Source organism: Lepisma saccharinum, chromosome 25, assembly GCF_977018435.1.
Source record: "Lepisma saccharinum chromosome 25, izLepSacc3.1, whole genome shotgun sequence".
Classification (NCBI taxonomy): domain Eukaryota; kingdom Metazoa; phylum Arthropoda; class Insecta; order Zygentoma; family Lepismatidae; genus Lepisma; species Lepisma saccharinum.
Genome location: NC_139253.1, coordinates 18,689,964 through 18,710,063, shown reverse-complemented (window position 1 = coordinate 18,710,063; position 20,100 = coordinate 18,689,964). Strand labels below are relative to the sequence as shown.

The window sequence follows — 20,100 nt, the reverse complement described above, 5'->3', positions numbered from 1 at the left end:
GATTGTTTAAAAGTTAATGAGATTCAAATCCACTGTTGCAGATCGTCAAGATAAAGGTCCTTCCGAACTTCTGGGCTCGCAAGATTTTCAGGAAGAAAAGGGCTCTGAAAATATTGTTTTCTTTAGTAACGACATACTCGGGCTGTAAGTTTCAGCTATTAGGCTGAATTATTATTATTATTAATATTACCGCAACAAAACTATGACCATTATAATAGAGTGCATTTTATTATTGTGAGCAACAGTGGTGTACTTCAAGACTCCAAATGTTGGGTTAATTCATGTGGGTCTCCAAAAGATATTTACATGGAGTTAAGAACCTCTAATTTAGTAATTCTAAATAGATTTAATATATTTTTTTATAAGCGTCATTTTGAGGTAAAGTATTGATTTACGTACCTTTCCGATCACTGAAAGTAATGATCATGTTTAATGTACATATGTGTGTGGGAATCCGGCCGGATACTTGCAAGTGTTATTAGATGGTTCTTACTGTTTTCATTCTATGCATTTCTTTGTCGCCTGGTGATAACGTGTACTTTTTAAGAAATCTGACGTTTTTTACGGTTGGGGAGCTGTTTTCCCCAAGCTGGCCGAGGAGAAATGGCTTTTTTTTTTTTTACTGTGGAAAAGATGTAGGGGTCGTCGGAAAGTTGTAAAGAAAGTTGATGTCGGGAGGAAACCGCGCATTGTGATTGGCCACTACAAGGAAATTAGAGCAATGATTGAGCCTTTCTGGTGTTTCTCGGAGAAAAAACAAAAAGAAACAAAAAACAAACGAGATATGACACAGGAGGTTCCTCCTGGCCAAGCTGTGCGAGGATAACGCATTAGTGACTCATTAAATAATCTTTCATCGTCACAAACAAATGTTAATGCAGGGCATGAAATTTCAAGTTTGAAGTCAGTCACCGGACTAAAATCTTTGGTCGCCAGTATTTTATATTGATAAATAATAAAAATATGAGCAATTATTAAAAAGTTAGGAATTAATGTTTGTGTAGCGCTGTCGTTCTGCACTGAAGTACCACTTATCAATCGCAGCTGCTGGGTCAAACTCTGACAGGGAGGATGGGGGGGGGGTCCGTTTACGAAAACTTTGAGCAAATCATCCAGTGTCTCAGTCTTCAGAGAGTTCCTGTAAGTAGTCTTGAGTCTGTTGTGACAGTTGAAACCTCCCTCACATGAGGCTGTGCTCATTGGTAGAACAGCACAAAATGTCAAAATCTGGAGCAAATTGGGGAATCTTGCTGAACACTCCGTACTGTGGATCTTCTCCAGCGTCTGATTCAAAGCTGGAGAAGGAAGCAAAAGTTTGTATTCTGTCCACTCTGCTGACAAAACATCCATTTTCTCATTATAAAGGCTCGGGTTCAAGTATATATAGAGCTTCTTTATTTCTTCTATCCCAAACTGAAGAATATTTTCTTTGGGAGGCCAACCCAAGGTGTCGAAAACATGCAGAGATGCAATCGCATCTGTTGACATAGACGGCAATGTTTCTGTGATGTACACCTTCGCATTGTTAATTAAGTTTCCTCCAACAGTCTGAAACTCTTGCACATCCCTGATCTTCCCTGAAATGGATACATGGTCCAAGAAATCTTGTTCGCTTGGTCCAACATTAGATTCCAGGTCAGCCAAAACTGAAATACGGTGTTCAATTCTTATTTTCAGAGATGAAATCAAAAGATTCTTATTTTGTAGTGCCACGCTTAAAGGGTTAAATTTCCTGTAAAAATCCAAAAGGAAGTACAGAAGCTTAACAAATTTAAATTGCTTCAAACGTTTCAGCAAATCCTTAGCTTTAGCGCCATCATTGTCTCTTCTATGGGCCACCTGTTCAAGATGGGTCACAACAGCTTTCCATGATTGCAAGAGAGCTCTTATTGCACGTTCTTTGCTGGTTAACCACCTAATAGTGTGGATATCACTCAGTTTTAGAATTTCTTCTATACCTTCTGCCGTTTCTCTCAAGAGGTGAAGTCTTGAAGCGTGTTTGACACACATTTGAATAAACGAAATTTTAGTCGCCAGCCCAAAACTTTTGGTCGCCAATGGCGACCGGAAATTTCGCGCCCTGTGTTAATGTCAAGAAACATTACTCGCTCTAAAGAATCTGTAAATAAAGGGTGTACACGTATATCCCACATCCAGAAGTTTAAATTTACCTTTCTGGTTACCAAATCTTTCTTTAAAGTACGTGATAAACAAATGTTTGTTTACTAGAACCAAATTCTTTTAGTAACTGTGCACGTTTGTTTAGTTACCGAACAGTTTGGCAAAAATTACCAATTTTGGTAAAAGCTACCAAATTTCTTGTTTCTGGTTACCAAGAAGCTCACACAAACGTGTTTTGATTAATTCAAACAAATTACTATTTTTGTGTGTGTAATGGTCTGTTGCGGTAACTTAGACCTATTTACCCCTGGACAAACGATATAGCGTAAAAATTAACCAAGAAGCTCTGTCGAACAGACACAGGCCTAAGGTCACTTTAAAAGAAGTTTAAAACTCTTGAACCTCAGATAATGACTTTGAAACACCGCGAATTATGATGAACACGAAAAATAACTGACGATTGACAAAGCGGAATAAGTAAGTTTGAAACTGTGAATTGTATGAAGTTAGTTAGTTACCCGTACCTGCGCATCTACCAAAAATAACACAGAAGAGTTGAGAAAAATAAAACTATAAATGTGTTTCGGTGGTTCAAGCACGTATGTTTACGGTTTTTCGGATCACCGACGTAACACGAATTTTGCAGTTTTGTCAGAATAACCCCGAATCATAGACAGTAACGTGAAAAATGCAAGACGAATGTCTCAAATGTGATTCTTGAAAGATTTTGTGAACTATAATAGCGCAGTTACAGCGAGAAGACAAAATATTTTCGAAGAAAATATGAAGGTACTAGCACTGTTGTCATTGGAGAATTGTGCTTTAAATAAATGTGTGTAAAAAGTGTCAACATGTAAGAACGACAACTACAAAATGATCAACCTTATCGTTGTGGAACTGAAAAGAAGTGAATTAGAAAACAGTAAATTTCTGCGCTCATGCGTATGAGTTCCGTGACGATCTTAAATTTTTTGCGTGCGATGAAAAATATATCCAAAATCAAGGAAGATGTTAGGAAGATAGTTCATTTTCCACCGAGGTAAACTCAAAGTTTATTTTGTTGTCTGTACTTTCATTTCATTTCAAAATTTGTATTTCCAGTATTAAAAAACAGATGAGTTGAAAATTAATGGAAAATTTCCCCTACCAACGTGAAATCGCCGAAAATACCTACGTACTGATCGCATCATCTAGACTTAACATGGTATCCCTTATATACTACGAAAGCTCGATAGCAGCGCAGGAACACAAATGGTTGTTTCCAGAAAATATAACTTATTTAGGAGCTTGAAAATCAAGATCCAAACCCTCCCAAGACGCCAGGATCCTGTTCATCGTCCTGGAGAGCTGGCTGGGGAGTTCCCTGGTAAAGGAAAAAGGATTTAATTTATGTCCACTGTGACCGCCGCTGCCCCTGGTGCAACTTCTTATCTCTTGTCTCTTCGATTTCTCGGTGGCAAATAGAGATAACACGAGAGCTCGCAGGCGCCTTGGCACTGGGGACGATACAATCGCCACAATTCATTACCATATGAATCCCCCAAGTCTCATCTTCCAACGCTCCCAAGGCAGGCGGTTCCAAATATAGACACTCGTTTTGTCGCGTTTCAACAATGAACAAATTGCACTTTTATTCTTAGGATCGTATTGCCAGTACTATAATGAAAATGTGAGAAATCTTATACAGTTTCTGGGTACGCGACTTTACCACTGAAATACCAATACACCTGGAGTTTAAAGAAAATAAGGTAGCGTGTGCTTCATTTTATGCCACTGAGCGTTTCCTTCCAGCCGATAGTCGGCGCTGCTGACATATCTTCTAACACCCTAGACATGCCACCGAGAAAGGTGACTATCGGCTAGATGGAAAGTTTGAAACACTCCCTGACAAAAAATTGTTGACTTTTTGAATAACTTCTCATGAACTTTTAGCACAACATTCATTAATTTCATTGCACTTTTTTTTTTTTAGAAAATAGTAACAAAAACTTTAAATTCTGTTAATTATTTCGAGTTGAGTACATTCTGTTGTTTATTGCCTTGTATTGTATTGTCAACGATTTCACAGATGACGCTTGAAACCGGGAAACGATAATTTAGGGACGGATTAGCAAATAATGGAAATAGTTCTTCTGTTTCGGTTATTTTGCATTGCTCTTCTAGCTCTTGGATTAATCTTCACGATCAGGACGAACTGATGAAGGCCATGTTCGAACCTGGGAGCTACCCTACCTCTAACAACTCTGCCACGGAGGCTGACACGCAAATATCTGTGTTACAAACGTTACCATCATTCTGTGATGCAGAAGTAAATCATCCCCGATATGAACTACAATTTACCTGTATTATCAGGAGTACTGTAGCAGAGCGAACACAAGGAAAAGAGCCTTCGGCCAAAGTTTCCGCGCACCTCCCCCTACATCGGTTCAACTCAGGCCATAAGGAAGCATGCTTCACTCTGCCCCTCCCCTCCATGCGAGAGGACGATGCACAGATTCCGTAGCGTTTCGTCCGAGCCTGGCTGATGATGAGCTATTGAAGCAATCAAACATATCTTTCCAAGAGCTAAAGAACAAGGTTGTTTTTTCCTTTTTTCACAGAGTCAATGGAAGAAGGTACAGAACATTGGGCTTACAAGTATGTACAAATCCAATCAGGAAGTTCGGAACTCCATCAGGATGTGTGCTGCCTTAGCATACTTAAAGCCAACGGAAGTGGAGGAAGGATTCATATCTACAGTCCGACAGAAAAAAAATGAAAAATTGACTGAACTTTTCGACTACATTGTGGACCAGTTGTTGGAAAATCCACAGGTTTCAATTGGCATGTGGAACTGCCACCAAAGGAGACACAGGACACATAACGCGGTTAAAGTGTAGAGCCACCGATTGAACTCAGTCGTGGGTAAACCACGCCCCCAAGTGAAAGATTTGATTATGTATTTGAAGAAAGAAGCAGAACATTCAGATGCTAAGATTGTAAGAATGGAGCTGAATTTAAAAGGGGTGAAAAGAAAGAAGAAATATGTCTCGATGGACAACAGAATTTTAAGAGCCACTGAAGCTATGGAGCAGCCAGGAGACATAGCCAAATTTTTAAGAAATGTTTCTTTTTTATCCAAATGGATTAAAATACCTTGAGATTATAGTTTATTATTAAGATGTTATCTATATTTATATCAACTAACTGACAAAGCGACAGCTGCTAAAATTGAAGTATATAATTATATCAAGCATTTTGTGTAACACATTATAAATGACAAAGCGCAAGCTGCAATTTAATTTTTGGACTAGGCCTTAAATTTTTATGACATTTAAAGCCAAGTGCGGTAAGAGCTGTTAAGCATTCTAAAAATAAATTAAAATATCCATGGATTATCCGTGGCTCTTTTGCTTGTGGTTCCGCTATAGTACGTTGAATAAGCTTACACAGGAATTTTAAAGACAGTTCAACTACTGAAAGGAACATTTTGAATGCAACTGTGAACAGGATGGAGAGAATTTAAGGAAAATTTGGTCCGAAGGGGTTTTTACGTCGGTACGTCCCTCTTCCTGTCATTTTCACATACCCGCCCTGTTATAGAGTAAAAAGTTGGATAAAACTACGTAAATCCAAAAGGGATTGTGGTATACTGTTATCAACATCTGTCCAACCAATAGTGCACCAGCTGACCACTCAAGCGAAGAGACTTGGCTCCTGGCCTGTTTTCTCCGGTTGTTCTCGCGGCACAGGGAAGTGCTCGACAAAGTAAACACTTCTGCAGGACCGAAATCGTGACGCGTGGAGGGTCGCAAACAATGCACTCGCGGAACCGAAGATAGCTTGAAGGGTCCTCTCGGTGGTGCTCTGGGAACTCTGAATGAGCCCGTCTTCACAAGGAGTTATGGTATGTTGCTCAACACCTCCCCGTCCGTAGCACTTATTGTTGTTGGTTTCTATCACACGTACGCTCAATTCTGGGAAAGGACATCTTAATTTAAAAGATGGCGTCAGCAATTTATTCCGGTAAATTGAAAAAAGCTCCATGTCCCAGCATTATTTTCTTTACATTTTTCGGAAGTATAGTGCTACTGTTTATTTCTGATAGTATACCTTTTTTCGTGCAAAACATGGGCTTTAAATGAATATGTGAAATTTAGCACAAGCATATTGATTAATCTTTGATTTCGAATTGTAGTAAGATCGTATTCATGACCACCATTCCAGTGTTCAAATTTGGCATCATGCAAGGAAAGTGGACAACAATACTTATTTTTTGTTGATAGAAAAAAGAACGAGGGCTGATATTTTCTGAAAAACCTATTTTGAATTCTAGCAGGTCAAACTTTACAAGTCGATCTCCGCTCGGAGTGGTTAGCACAGGGTGCTACGGCGCCAGGGGTCCCGATTTCGAATTATGAATTGTTGTTCTTTGTGAATGTTTCTTCATCAACTTCATCACATTATCGCTCATCCGCCTCTTCGCAATTAGCCAAAAGTTACAGAGCAGCGAGGTAAAATAAATAAATCAATAACATTTTACAACTTTACCTTAAGATGGTACAAACTGCACTGATCACCTTGTGTACAGAGAAGCATGATGAAAGACTGTAAAGATGGAGGAGTATTCATGAAGTTCATTACCAGAGGTCAACTAATTACAATTTAGTTCTATTAGGTTAGCAAGCAAAATGATTTTACTCGCAAAGAGTAAATGTTGCACTAATAATGCAGATCAAACGGTAAACATATAGTTTCAGATTTGTATAAATTGATGAGAATGACGAAGAATGAGTTGAAAAGTAAAGAATTGACAGGATTGGAGATATGAAAGCGACATGAAAGTAAGAATAATGGTGGTGAAGGTTTTGGTCCACAATAGACCTCGTGCTCAAGGTCCCGGGTTCGATCCCCGGCCGGTTCAAATCCGGGAACTTTTCTAACGTTGGAAGCGGCCCCGGCGTCCACCCAGCGTCGAATAACATGGGTACCTGGGGAAAACCCTGGGGGGTAAAGGCGGTCAGGGGCGTGATGCTGATCACATCACCCCCACTCACGACCGGATCAAGAAAGTGTGGGGCGTTACCCCCACACCCCCTATACGCCTTCATGGCGTGGTGCTAAGCACAGGGGAACACTTTTTTTTTTTTTTTATAGACCTCGTGCTTAGAGAGGAAGAAGATCATGGGGACATGAGATGGTGCTGTGAAGAACAGTATGTAGGATTAGAAGTGAGAAAATGCTCAAAAGAACTGGTGTGTGATGCAAAGGGATACAAGAACAACAATGAATTAAAATACAGGGTTATTTGGAAGAAAAGTGGTTTGAAAATTTGTGAAGAACTTCCAGATTAAAATCCTAAATATCCTAATTTAACGAATAGATCTTGAAGCTGCTCGACACGGTCAGCAAAAGTGCCTGGACGCGATTTCCACTTCGAGTCCCTAGAATCTATGGCTCTGCACATTGCGTTATCTTGGACAATTCTTCATTGGCTCTACAAGAGGGAAAGACTTACTTTATGTCTCCCTACGTCTCCCTACGAAAGATGGGAAGAGAGATAACTGTTGGTGGAGCTGTCCACTTTGTTCGGTGTTTCTTCCAGCGAAGGAACCACACGACATTACAAAGCCAAGTTACTCTTTATGAAGAAGAGAAATAACATTGCAGTTTTTGAGACAGATTAGAGTATACGCATAGAAAAAATGCTGAGAGAATGATATACAAGAACTAAAGATAGAGGCAAACCTACAGAAAGCACCACCTGTTCAGTGGTGTGCCAAAGAATTTTGTTAATGAGGTACTTAAACCGAAAAGTTGTTTTTAAGTATCCAGTGCTAGCTTTTACCATCTTTTCATGTATTTGACTTTTACGTTTTAGGAAAGTTGGCCCAAAAGGGAGATTGGAGATAAACCTTACCAACACCCTCATCCAATCTGTTGGGCTATTTCTTATTCAAACACCCTTGAAAACGTGAAATCTTTATGGTCTGTGTTTAGACAGGATTATCTTACGCTTCCTCGCTGGTTTATATAATAAAATTGTCGGTTTGAAAAAATCGTAAATTGTACCGTTTCTGACTGTAATTTGCATCTGATCAACAACAACTAACTTATCTTTGTATTTGAAGAGAGATCATCTTTTGAGAAGATTTTTGTGAAAACCATTAACGAAATATGTCTCATTTTAAGAAATTTTGGTCATTTGTGGAAATTCAATTCTTAGTTTTTAACTATGAAATTTGAAAATAGTATTTTTGTTTTTAGAAAAAATCATTATGGATTAATATATCAATTTACATACACGGAAAGATATGTTTGCTTGGAATATCTTAGATGATGGCCAAACTATTGCACCAACAACAGCATAAATTGTTCTAGTAATTCTCATCGAGTAGGGCTTTCTTTGTATAATTACCAAATAATTTAGTCGAGATTACCAAGTTTAGTAAAATCTATCACGCATTTTTGTTTGTGGTTATGAAAATTCTCATTCAGGCGGGGATTCCAGCTTTACTTGTGTGACATTTTACACAAAAAATGTAAGGTTCTAGACATAACTTTGAATTAAAATATTCATAATGAACTAATTTCATAGAATTACGAAGTACTTTGTTGTGTCAGCTAAGAATTGAAAAAAACTTGAGAATGTGGCAGGCAAAGTCTCAATGCATGAAAAGTGTTAACGAAAATGTGTTACGTGTGTGAGGCTATCAAAATTTAGCAAAATCGACTTCATTTGTCTTTGAAACACATCTACAGATGCTAATAATTTTTGTTGCTGAAATATGCAAAGTGCCGTACATGCATTCACAAACATTTAAACCTTAATGCAATTAAAAACAATAATTTCCAGATTAATTCATTGCTATTTACATGGAATATGACCACTTTTCGTGGAAATCCCCTTCACATGTTTTGGAAAATTTAAGCAAATCAACTTTTTCTGTGAAATGGATAGAGAGATTTTAAATATGTAAGTGAAAAGCTAATGTGAGCTTTTTATTCGAAATTTTATGACAAAATAACTTCAGTTCTTCCCTTGTCTAAATACTCAAGTTATATCCAGTAGGATCTCCATTACGATTATTGCAGTTAAACCCAAGTCTTTAGTGCATCTACCAGTGGGGTTATATATACCTGCGTATGTATGTGAAGTGGCTGAAGGTAGCTTGTTATTTTTAGTAATTGTATCTGCGTGTGTAAACATTTGCATGTAAGAATTGTAAAAGCAAAGTTGGTTCAATGTTTACTGTAAAAATACTAAAGCTAACAGCTCTTGAACAATTCTGGCGCCTCGTCTTCTCAACCTTTAGACGCTGTCAAGGACAGTGAACTTACTTGTCATGGTCTTCGATGCTGTATTCGACGATTAAATTTCTGGAGATACTGAAAAATGGATCATTACAGTTTTGTTTTCGCATTATGCATTCATTGTCTTTACAGATCTCTTTCAATCTTACTGCATTCGAACTTCTAGGTTTCTAAAGGAGCGTACATGACAATTTTCAAGTTTTCCATGTCGCACGAATAGCAATGTAGATTTACTCTTCAAGAGTCGGGTCGGTGAGGCCATAAACCCCTCTTTTTGGCCTGGCAATGTTTAATAATAAAAAAATAAAAAAATAAATAAAAAAAAGGCGAAATGTAGAAGAAGATGGTAAAATATGGACTGATCACTAAAAAAAAAAGAAAACCTACCGCCTTCCAAAAATTCTTCGCGCGCCAATAATCGAAACACATGTTATAGAACTCTGCCAGTTTCCCTGGTGGAGAGGTTAGAGTGGCACACAACGAAACCAGCGGTCCTAGTTTCCGAACCCTAGGTAAAGCATTGTGTTTTTTTTTCCAGTTTCATCAGTTCATCAAAATTTATTCACCAGTTCGCCAATCATCCTTATTACATTGTAAATAAATGACTGTAATTTTACTGTGAAATCACCAGCAGCTGTGGTATCACCATAAAAATTACATGGCTCTAAAGAAAGAAAAAAACTACAGATACAACAACAAACATTGCAATAACAGGACAATCAATGCAACAACGTTCTCCGAGTTTCAATAAACGCATTATTATTTGCATCTTGTATGTACTTATACTTATTACATATTTTTTTAGTAATGTACACCGTCAGAATAAAGTTGCGGAATTGTTTTAGCAGTGTAGTCAGTGCAGATAAATCTGACATCTATTTACACACTGTTCTCGGAAATTTTGTGATACGAAGATCGGCGTGCTGATTTCAGATCACGTAATCAGTGAATATTTTTAAGCGGCACAAAATATTGCATGAGAAATGTTAAAGTCGCACTTGTTGTAAGTTAAGAAAATTGATCAGTGCCAAATATCCTTATTTCACTCTAAAAACGTCCAGTTTTTGTATGGTGGCTGTCGAACTTTAACGACCTGTCGTTACAAAAACTGGACTTTTTAGAGTGAAATAAGGATATAGAATATTGTCAATTTCACTGCACTTTTCTAACAGCGTGAATTTCGTGATTTTCTCAACAATTTTCAGGTTTATTCACAATGTTTCACGCGTTTCTACACAAAATTTATTACATCCGTAACTACAAGCTACCAAAAGTACACTATTCTTATCTTTAACATTAATTTTGTCGTGTTCAGTATGTCCGTCCGCCGTGTTAAAAATGTTTCTCGCCCGTTTGGGGTCACGGAGGACGAGAAAAGATGTCTCCTGCCCATTTCCTTCCAGGAAAAGTTTTCCCCGCTTGAATTATGGACCGAAACAAAACCCAAAGGTCACCGGGTGCACTCTTAATAAAAAGCCGAAGAAATTCTTGTTCCTGGCGCTTTGAATAATCTGATCAGTTTCTCACGAAAGGCACGAAAACCGTTCCGCCGTGCTCGAAGGCTGCACACTTGCTTATCAAGTTGGTTTTGTTGCAAATGGCAAGGAAAACTCCCCGCACACTTTCCTTCCTACGGTTTTCCCAACTTTCACATCATTTCGCGCCCTTTTTGTCGGAATAATATTGTCTATACCCTGATCTCAGTGTTTCAATGCAACGTTTTGCCGATTTTGGTTAATCGCAACGACGAGTATGAAATGGGTGATTATAGGCTACATGGAATCGATGGAGGAGATGTCGAGGAACACGGAATCTTTGGAGGGATGTCCACTGCTTGGCGAGTAGGAGAGTCCTGATTTGATAATTCCTTGTCTTTTGAACATTATAATTTACCTGAACACTGTTGCAGTTTAATTCGTGCAGGAAAATACGTTATAGTCGTCTTCCATTGCCCTTCCTTGTAAACAAGGAGTAGATGTATAGAAGAAGAGTTATTTAATAAATGAACAGGATTTGCTCCTGCACCGACTTAATTGTACACCAAACATACGTACATAGTACTGTCAAAAGCAAAAATTTATTGAAAAGCGTGGTAAATATTTATGACAGGATTACGTTGTTATTCGCCTTGCAGGGCCAACGAGAAGGACCTGGAAATAAAGGTTATCTTCATCCCTGATTTTTTTATCTTCCCCAAAGCAATATAATCTTAGTGACATTTGAAAAACAAAAATTTCCCAAATACAAACCTGGTCACGAAGCAAGTACGACTGCTAACATCTAACTGCTGAAAAACTGACAATATGTGTACTGTATCCAACTTATCAAGATGTATCTAACAGTATGTTACATACTTGTTATTAACTTTCCAAAAAGGGTAAAATAATGAATTTATTGCAGTCCATAGGGTAAAGGTTGTCAACGCTTGCACAAAAAGAATGAGTAGATGAACTGTTTTCAGAAGATAAATATACTGAATTGGGGCAAATTTTCAATAAATCTAAAATATTACCTCCATTAAAAATATTTAATTTCGATTTATAAAGAAGACTTGTAAACTAAAAAATGTTTCAAAATGCAATAATTGATGAAAAATCAAAAATCAGTAGAGCAAGCAGAGGATATTGGTGAAAAAGATTAATGTGACGAAAAGAACGAGCCATTATGTAGTAATTAATTATCTTAATGTTTCCTCTACTTTTTGTTGTTGATAATAATGATAATAATTCAGCTGCAGCTGCTAATAATAATAATAATAATAATAATGTGGGTTCTCATCTTCGACAAAATCAGAGCTGATTTCCTTGCACATCCGCACCAAAGTAAAAAGTTTAATTCGCACACTGATTTGCTCGAACTTGTTTGTTACGATTACCGAGTGTTAAAATGGTGTGGAGTTTGGTAATTGCGATAATGTTTGTTTAAACAGAAATGTTCGATCAAATCTTGTACAATAAAAGTAATAATGCCTTTAGGAAGTTTGGTTGATTAAAATCCACACATGTGCAAGTACTATATACAGAAAAGGAGAGTACAGAATACAAACCAGATCAGAACTTGACTTTCTTCACACTACTGCTTATTTAAAAGAATAACTCGTTTCATGAGTACGTTTTCCAAATTCAGAAAGCGAGACTTGACACACAACATGAACTTCATGACTATATTTCACCCGACCATTCGAAGATTTTTCCTTGCTTCAGGGGGTTAAAGCAATAACAAAATACGATAGTGTAATTGCTGCAAAGTCTCCTCAAGGGTACAATAATAATAATTGTGTTTGCTATTAGTTTCTTTTTAATTATAATTATGAAATATATTATTTTTTATTATTGTTACTTAATTTTATTTCAGTGACTGACCCTCTAGAAAAATTCATGTAATGAAAATAATGGTGATTCATGTGAAAATCGTTGTTACGGAGAATTGAAAACATTGCAAATAGGCCTACCCATTCATGGAATTAAACCTAAAGCTGCTTTTTCATTCTCAATTATTTTTAGCCACGGCTGATTAACTGTAGGAACGTGGGTTGCAGCCAATAAAAATAACCTGACTGCAACATATGTGTTGAGAACTTTTATCCCTCCAGAAGAAATAGAGCATCGAAAAGACAGATGCATCCAGCAGAGAGGATCCACTAAGCTGAAAAAAATGTACGATAAACGGTAGATACATTTCATCCGTCATATCATTTTCAGTTAGTCTCTTACATATGTCCCATCAAGTGCATTAACAACCATTTTGCGTCTGCGTTTCACATTTGAGATTGTTTTTGCAACAGATCATGCTGGACTCCTTCCCGAAACATTGATGAAGGATGAGACACTTCAGTGGGGAAAAAAGGCATCTTGAACGACCGTGCTGCCTCTATCCGTTGGTATCGACAGCACCCAAGTGGTTTACCAGGCGAGGGAGTGTGCCTTGCAATAAATCTAAACCAACCTTGTAGACTTCTCGTTGGCCCCGCAAGGCGAATAACAACCTGATCGTGTCATCAAAATTTACTTCACGCTCTTCAGAAAAGGCTTGCTTTTGACATTACGTATGTATGCTGCTGAATGTACAATTAAGCTGGCACAGGAACAAATAATGTTAATTTCATAATTGTTTTACACCTACTCTTTGGCAGTATTTTAAAATATTATCCATGCAACGAATAAGTAGTGTTATAATAATTATCACGTATGTGTAAAGTGTTATTTACGTATGAATGTAAGCTTTCTAATTTGTAATTTTTTTTCTTCAACCTTGGCGTCATGATAGTGAATTTCATTTCATGTTAATATTTATATTATCTGTATTACCATGGCACTTAAAAGGTATGTCATTATGCTACCTGCTGGTATTTTAAGCGGATAGACAAAAAGTTACATGAAGAGAACTTCGAAATATCTGATGCTTGTCAGAATTCTGATTACTGTAACTGCGCATGGTGTAGACCTAAGTTTGTCAGTCATAATATGTACTTTTAACACCCTTTTTTCAAAAGTTTGGTATAAACAAAGCTCAACAGTTGAAAACATGTATAGAAAATTTATTTTCAGTACAAATTTTCTTATTTTTACAACAAATATTTGTACGTTACGAACAGTACAGTAATGAGATTTATTCCATCCTCATGATCACGAGCTTCAGAAGAGATGACAGAAGGGGTGTTCAATAGTCAAGAAAAGTGTGCTCTTGTGTGTGTATCATATTAGTGTATTACAATACACTTCCCAATAAATTCAAGGAATCGGCACATATGAATGGGATGGTAAATTAAGCTTTGTCTCGACTTTTTTGGCTTTGATTTTGAAAGGCTCTTACACAAGTGATACTACAGTTGGATTGAGGTACTTACGTTCTTCAAACATTGGGCACGGCATTGAGCCACACGAAGCGGTGAACCAATTTCTTCCGCAGCGTCCACCGCAGCCAAAGAGACCGCCACAAATGCAAGGGCAAGGTTATACCACAAGGCCATCTTCTTCACCCACACCAACAATTCCCGAACGGCACTCTCGGCTCCCAACAATCCAAGTGTTCACTCGCACAGCTCTTCCCTTCTGTTTCCGCCCGGCCAAATTGACACACACTACCGGCGGCGCGACACGTTCATTGCCGAAGCGATCCACAGACTGCGAGAATAGAGGACCGGTCCGTTCCACTGCGGCTCGACTATGATGGTGGCAGCGGTGGCTCCGCCTCCTTTATGGGTTTTGCATTTTCGGCCTCCCCTCTTGCTTCGACGCCGCCAGTTGGTTGGTGTGCGCCGCTGCTTCTTCACTTGTTCACACGCCGCCCAGCGACTCTTGCGGCAAAAACTGGAACTACCTGATGCGGTAAGAATGCGCACGATATTTGAATTCGTCTAACGATGTCGTTCGGGGCGTTGGGTTCGATTCGCGGTGGGAGCACACACCGCACCCTGGATTTTGCATTCTTGCAGGCTAACGAAGCTATGTCGTCTGAAACTAATGCCAGTATACAGTACCGTACGCAGGATTTTATCAAGGAGGGGGTTATTTCTAAAACTCTCTCCAAATCCACACTACCATTGTTTTATTATACTTTAATTAAATAACAACACTCATAATTAAGAACGAAATTACTTTCTCTGTAGTCAACAAGGTGAGACATTTTAAAGAGAGACATTCAAACGTGATGCGGTAAACCATGGGAAGGCGGACTGGTGACTCTATTCTTGTCCGCGTAGCGTTTGTCTATAGGCTACATTAGCCACTTACAACGAACCAAGAACTTTATTTAGTTAATTCTCATTGTTCACACAAAAAAATACATGTTCATTGAACACTGGCGTACGTAGAGGGGTGGCTGCTGGGGTTGCAGCCCCTACCGAAATTTTGAGAAAATCAGAATTTTCAAATAAAAATCCGTTAAGAACTTTAAAATATCAAAATGTATAAATGCGAAACCTCTTTTACCATTTTTGTCTTTGAATACAATTTTAATCGACTGTAAAGCTCCAAAAATACGAAATATTTTATTATGCATCCTGCCCTCCAAAACGAAGCCATGTATACTATCCACAGTTACAATACCAGCGCCCCCGAAAAAAAATCCTGCGTACGCCAGTGTATTGAACATTGTTGCAACTGAGATACAGAACAACTTTTTTTCTATTTGAAATCATAGTTGCCCTCATATTTTATTTTCAAGAATTCGTGTTTATTTTCAAGGCATTCACTCTGAAAGACGTGTGTTTGGAATGCTGTGCTTTTCTATGTGTTGCATGGAAATAATAATTAAAATTATTATTATTATTATTAGTAGTAGTAGTAGTAGTAGTATTAGTAATAGTAATAGTATTGTCCAAGATCTTTGGCTGTGATAAATTGGCCATTTTGAATTTTTTCCACAGCATTTCTCATTATATTTTACAAACTCAAGGGGGGTTTAAACCCCGTAACCCCCCCTTGCGTACGCCACTGCCAGTATAGTCCCCTGGCGCGGGAAATTGTCTGCTGTGTACGAATGAAGAAAATAACTTCAAAGGCTGGAAAAGATAGCAAAATGAGGGCAGACTACTATCCTTTCGAGAATCTTGGGCACGCCACTGGATATCGAGTTGTAAATACCTGCTTAGTTCTCGTCCCGATTTCTAAACTTCGCCAGTGTCTCGGTCTCATCTGAAGTCTCTATTTGATTTGATTTTTGTTATTTAGCGTCGCTTTTCTTCCACTTTTTGCTAATTGCGACGATGAGGATGACATTGATGAAAGGACACTCACAAGGAACACACATGCTCTGGCCTGGATTTGAACCTGTATAACTGGCGACGTAGAGCGCTGCGCTAACCACTCCGCCACAGAGGTCAGCGTCTGAAGTCTCGAAATTTTGACTTCACGATATGAAAATTCTGTTCGGTGACTGTAATGCACAGATTGGCAAAGAAGAGACATTTAAACCCACGATTGGTAAAGAAAGTCTTCATGAATTAAGTAATGATAATGGTATAAGATTAATTACTTTTGCAACCTCAAAGAATTTAATTGTGAAAAGTACCACTTTTAAACATAAAGATATCCATAAATATACCTGGTCTTCTCCAGATGGTAAAACTCATAATCAGATAGATCATATTCTCATTGATAAGAGAAGGCATACTAGTATAATTGACGTTCGTACACATAGAGGTGCTGACTGTGCCAGTGACCATTATTTAGTAATTGCTAAATTAAGAGAAAGACTCTCAGTGATAAATCATAAACAACAAAATGTAAAAGTTATAAAATTTGATACAGGAAAGTTTACTGATGAAAGAATTAAGAAAGATTACCAAATTAAACTGTCAAATAGATTTGATGTTTTGCAGGATTTAAATGATGATGAAAATATAAATGAAACGGACGTAAATAAGAATTGGGAGCACATACGTAATGCAATAGAATCAGCAGCTAAAGAAAGTATAGGATACCATAAACCGAGAAAAAGTAAGCTATGGTTTGATAATGAATGTCATAATCTAATAGAAATAAGAAATCAGGCTAGACTTAGGTGGATAAATAACTCTGATTATACAAATCTAAACAATTATAATAGAGTAAAGCGAGAAGTTAACCGCACGTTTAGAAGTAAAAAAAGAGATTACTTGAAAAGCAAAATTAACGAAATTGAAACAAACAGCAAAAATAAAAATATCAGAGATTTATATAAAGGTGTAAATGAGTTTCGAAAGGGGTGGCAACCTAAAGTAAACTTGATAAAAGATAAAGACGGTGATTTTCTAGCTGACCCAAGCGATATTCTAAATAGATGGAAGAACTACTTTAATGACCTTTTAAATGTTCATGTAGGAGATAAATCAGAAGTAAATGAAGTCCACACAGCAGAACCTTTAGTTCCAGAACCTAACTTGACTGAAGTTAGAGATGCTATTAAAAGGCTAAAGAATAACAAAGCACCTGGCATTGATTTAATACCAGCTGAGTTAATTAAATATGGTGGAAATTCATTAATATGTGAAATTCATAAATTAATTTGTTTAATATGGAATAAAGAAGAAATCCCTCAACAGTGGAAAGAATCTATAATTGTTCCTGTGTTTAAAAAAAGGTGATAAAATGAACTGCAATAATTACCGTGGAATTTCTCTACTCTCAACAACATATAAAATATTATCAAACATTCTTTTAACAAGACTAACCCCATATGCTAACGAAATTATAGGTGATTATCAATGTGGATTTAAACGTAACAGATCAACTACAGATCAAATTTTTCACATCAGACAGACACTTGAGAAAAAGTGGGAATATAATCAAAATGTCCATCAGCTATTCATTGATTTCAAAAAAGAATATGATTCGGTCAAAAGAGATAAATTATATAATATATTAGTAGAGTTTGGAATACCTAAGAAGCTTGTTAGTATGATAAAAATATGCACCAGTGAAACAGAAGGTGAAATTCGTGTGGGTATTAATATGTCTGACAAATTTACAATTCATGATGGGTTAAAACAAGGAGATGCATTATCTCCATTGCTCTTTAATTTTGCCTTAGAATATACTGTTAGGAAGGTAAAAGAAACTAAAGAAGGACTAAAATTAAATGGTGTGACTCAGTTGTTAGCATATGCAGACGATGTAGACTTACTGGGGGATGCTGTGAATACAATAAAGAATAATGCTAAAAAAAATTTCAAAACTGCTAAAGAGATAGGTTTGGAAGTTAACAAAGAGAAAACTAAATATATGCTTACAGGCCGAAACCAAGTGTTAGGTAATAATCAAAATCTAATTATTGATAACAACTTGTTTGAACCAGTTTCCAAATTCAAATACTTAGGAGTAATATTAACAAATGAAAATTATATTAATGAGGAAATAAAAAGTAGGCTTAATTCAGGAAATGCATGTTGCTTCTCTCTTCATAAACTTTTGTCTTCTCGTTTAATATCTAAGAAACTAAAAGTTAAAATATACAAAACAGTAATTTTGCCTTTAGTATTATATGGATGTGAAACTTGGTCCCTTACATTGAAAGAGGAACATAAATTGAGAGTATTTGAAAATAAGATCCTTAGGAAAATCTTTGGACCTAAAAGGGATGAGGAGACAGGTGAGTGGAGAAGGTTACATAATCTAGAACTACATAATTTGTATTCATGTCCAGATATTATTAGAATAATTACATCAAGAAGACTTAGGTGGGCAGGCCATGTGGCACGAATGGGAGAGGAAAGAGGAGTTTACAGGATTCTTGTTGGGAAACCTGATGGTAAGAGACCTGTAGGAAGGCCAAGACGAAGATGGAGGGACAACGTTGAGATGGACCTAAGGGAAATCGGTAGGGATGGAAAAGAGTATATAGAACTTGCTCAAGATAGGGAAAGATGGAAGGCCTGTGTTGCTGCAGCCATGAACCTTCGGGTTTAAGAAGGCTAGGGAGTTAGTTAGCAACACATACAATGTGTCACCATGCATAGTTTCACAATGTGTAAAGGGCATCGCTGTAAATACTTTTCTTAATATAATTTCTCTTGAACGCTATGAACCATCGATAAATGAAAATGTTATCCTTCATGTATACAACCACGTTGAAGATTATCTTTGCAATTACGATAAACAATATACATGGCATATCCATAAACAGTAGAGATCTGTTTGGTTTTATAATCTGAATGCGCAAGGCAAGTGTTGCCTTGTACCGCAACTTCAAGCCCTTTTTTTTAAACCACTAAATTCTAATTTTGTACTCCAGTTAAAGAAAGATGAAATTTGAGGAAGCGATAATATTATATATAGCCGGCCGACAACCTATTCAATGCACATGTGCAGCAGGATACCCCAAATATAATCGCCTTTGTGCAGACCTTTTAACAAAATCATTTAAAAATAAAATGAGAAATACCAAACTGCAATATGTTTGCAATAAAATGTCACCCATATTAACTTCCCATGACGATTGATTTATTTTACCTCGCTTCTCTGCCACTTTTGTCTAATCGTGAAGTTGAGGAGTGATGGTGTGACGAAATCAAAGAAGGGACACGCATGCCCAAGCCTGGATTCGAACCCAGGATCCCTGGAGTACTAGTAGTGCGCTGTGAAAACCACTCCGCCACGGAGGACGGCACTTCATTCCTTGACGGCAGTAGCGTACACAGGATTTTAACAAGGGGGGGGGTTATTTCTAAAACTTTATCCATATTTACATTACCATTGTTTTTTATACTTTAGTTAAATAATAATATATAATAAATAATACTTATAATTAATTAATTAGCTAAATTACTACTAATAATCCTACTAATACCACTACTACTTTTAAGTAGTAGAGATCTACATAAATATAGTATTTATGAAAGCAATAGGACGAAATTACTTTCTAGTCATTCGATTTTTATCAAATTCTGGGAGCATTTCTTTGTATCTTCCTTACGAAATAATTATGTGGTCAACGAGGTGAGACATTTTAAGTGTGAAGAAAATCCACAAAAACAAGAAAATATATTAAAATAAATTGAAATAATGAAGGTATGGAACTCATCCAAGGAGCTGCGATGGTCTGGTCGGTAGAGCATCTGACAACCACGCGGGAGATCCGGGTTCGATTCCTAGAATACGTTGGAATTTTTCCGGTTTCTTCCCCGCATAAATGTTTCCGATAATTCACATCTGGATTGTCTCGCTGTTCTTACCAACAAATCATTTTGCAATAGTTAAGCTTATTGTC

General features: G+C 37.2%; 1 protein-coding gene across 1 annotated transcript in view; it reads right to left on the bottom strand.

The window, feature by feature from the left end:
- The window catches only part of LOC145978608 (uncharacterized), an 84,597-nt gene extending 70,029 nt beyond the window's left edge, over nt 1-14,568 (bottom strand). Inside the window, exon 1 of the mRNA XM_083111330.1 lies at nt 14,261-14,568. Coding sequence (XP_082967456.1) covers nt 14,261-14,383 — 123 coding nt within the window. The 5' untranslated portion in view covers nt 14,384-14,568. The remainder of the gene's footprint in view (nt 1-14,260) is intronic.
- Between the last annotated feature and the right edge of the window lie 5,532 nt (nt 14,569-20,100).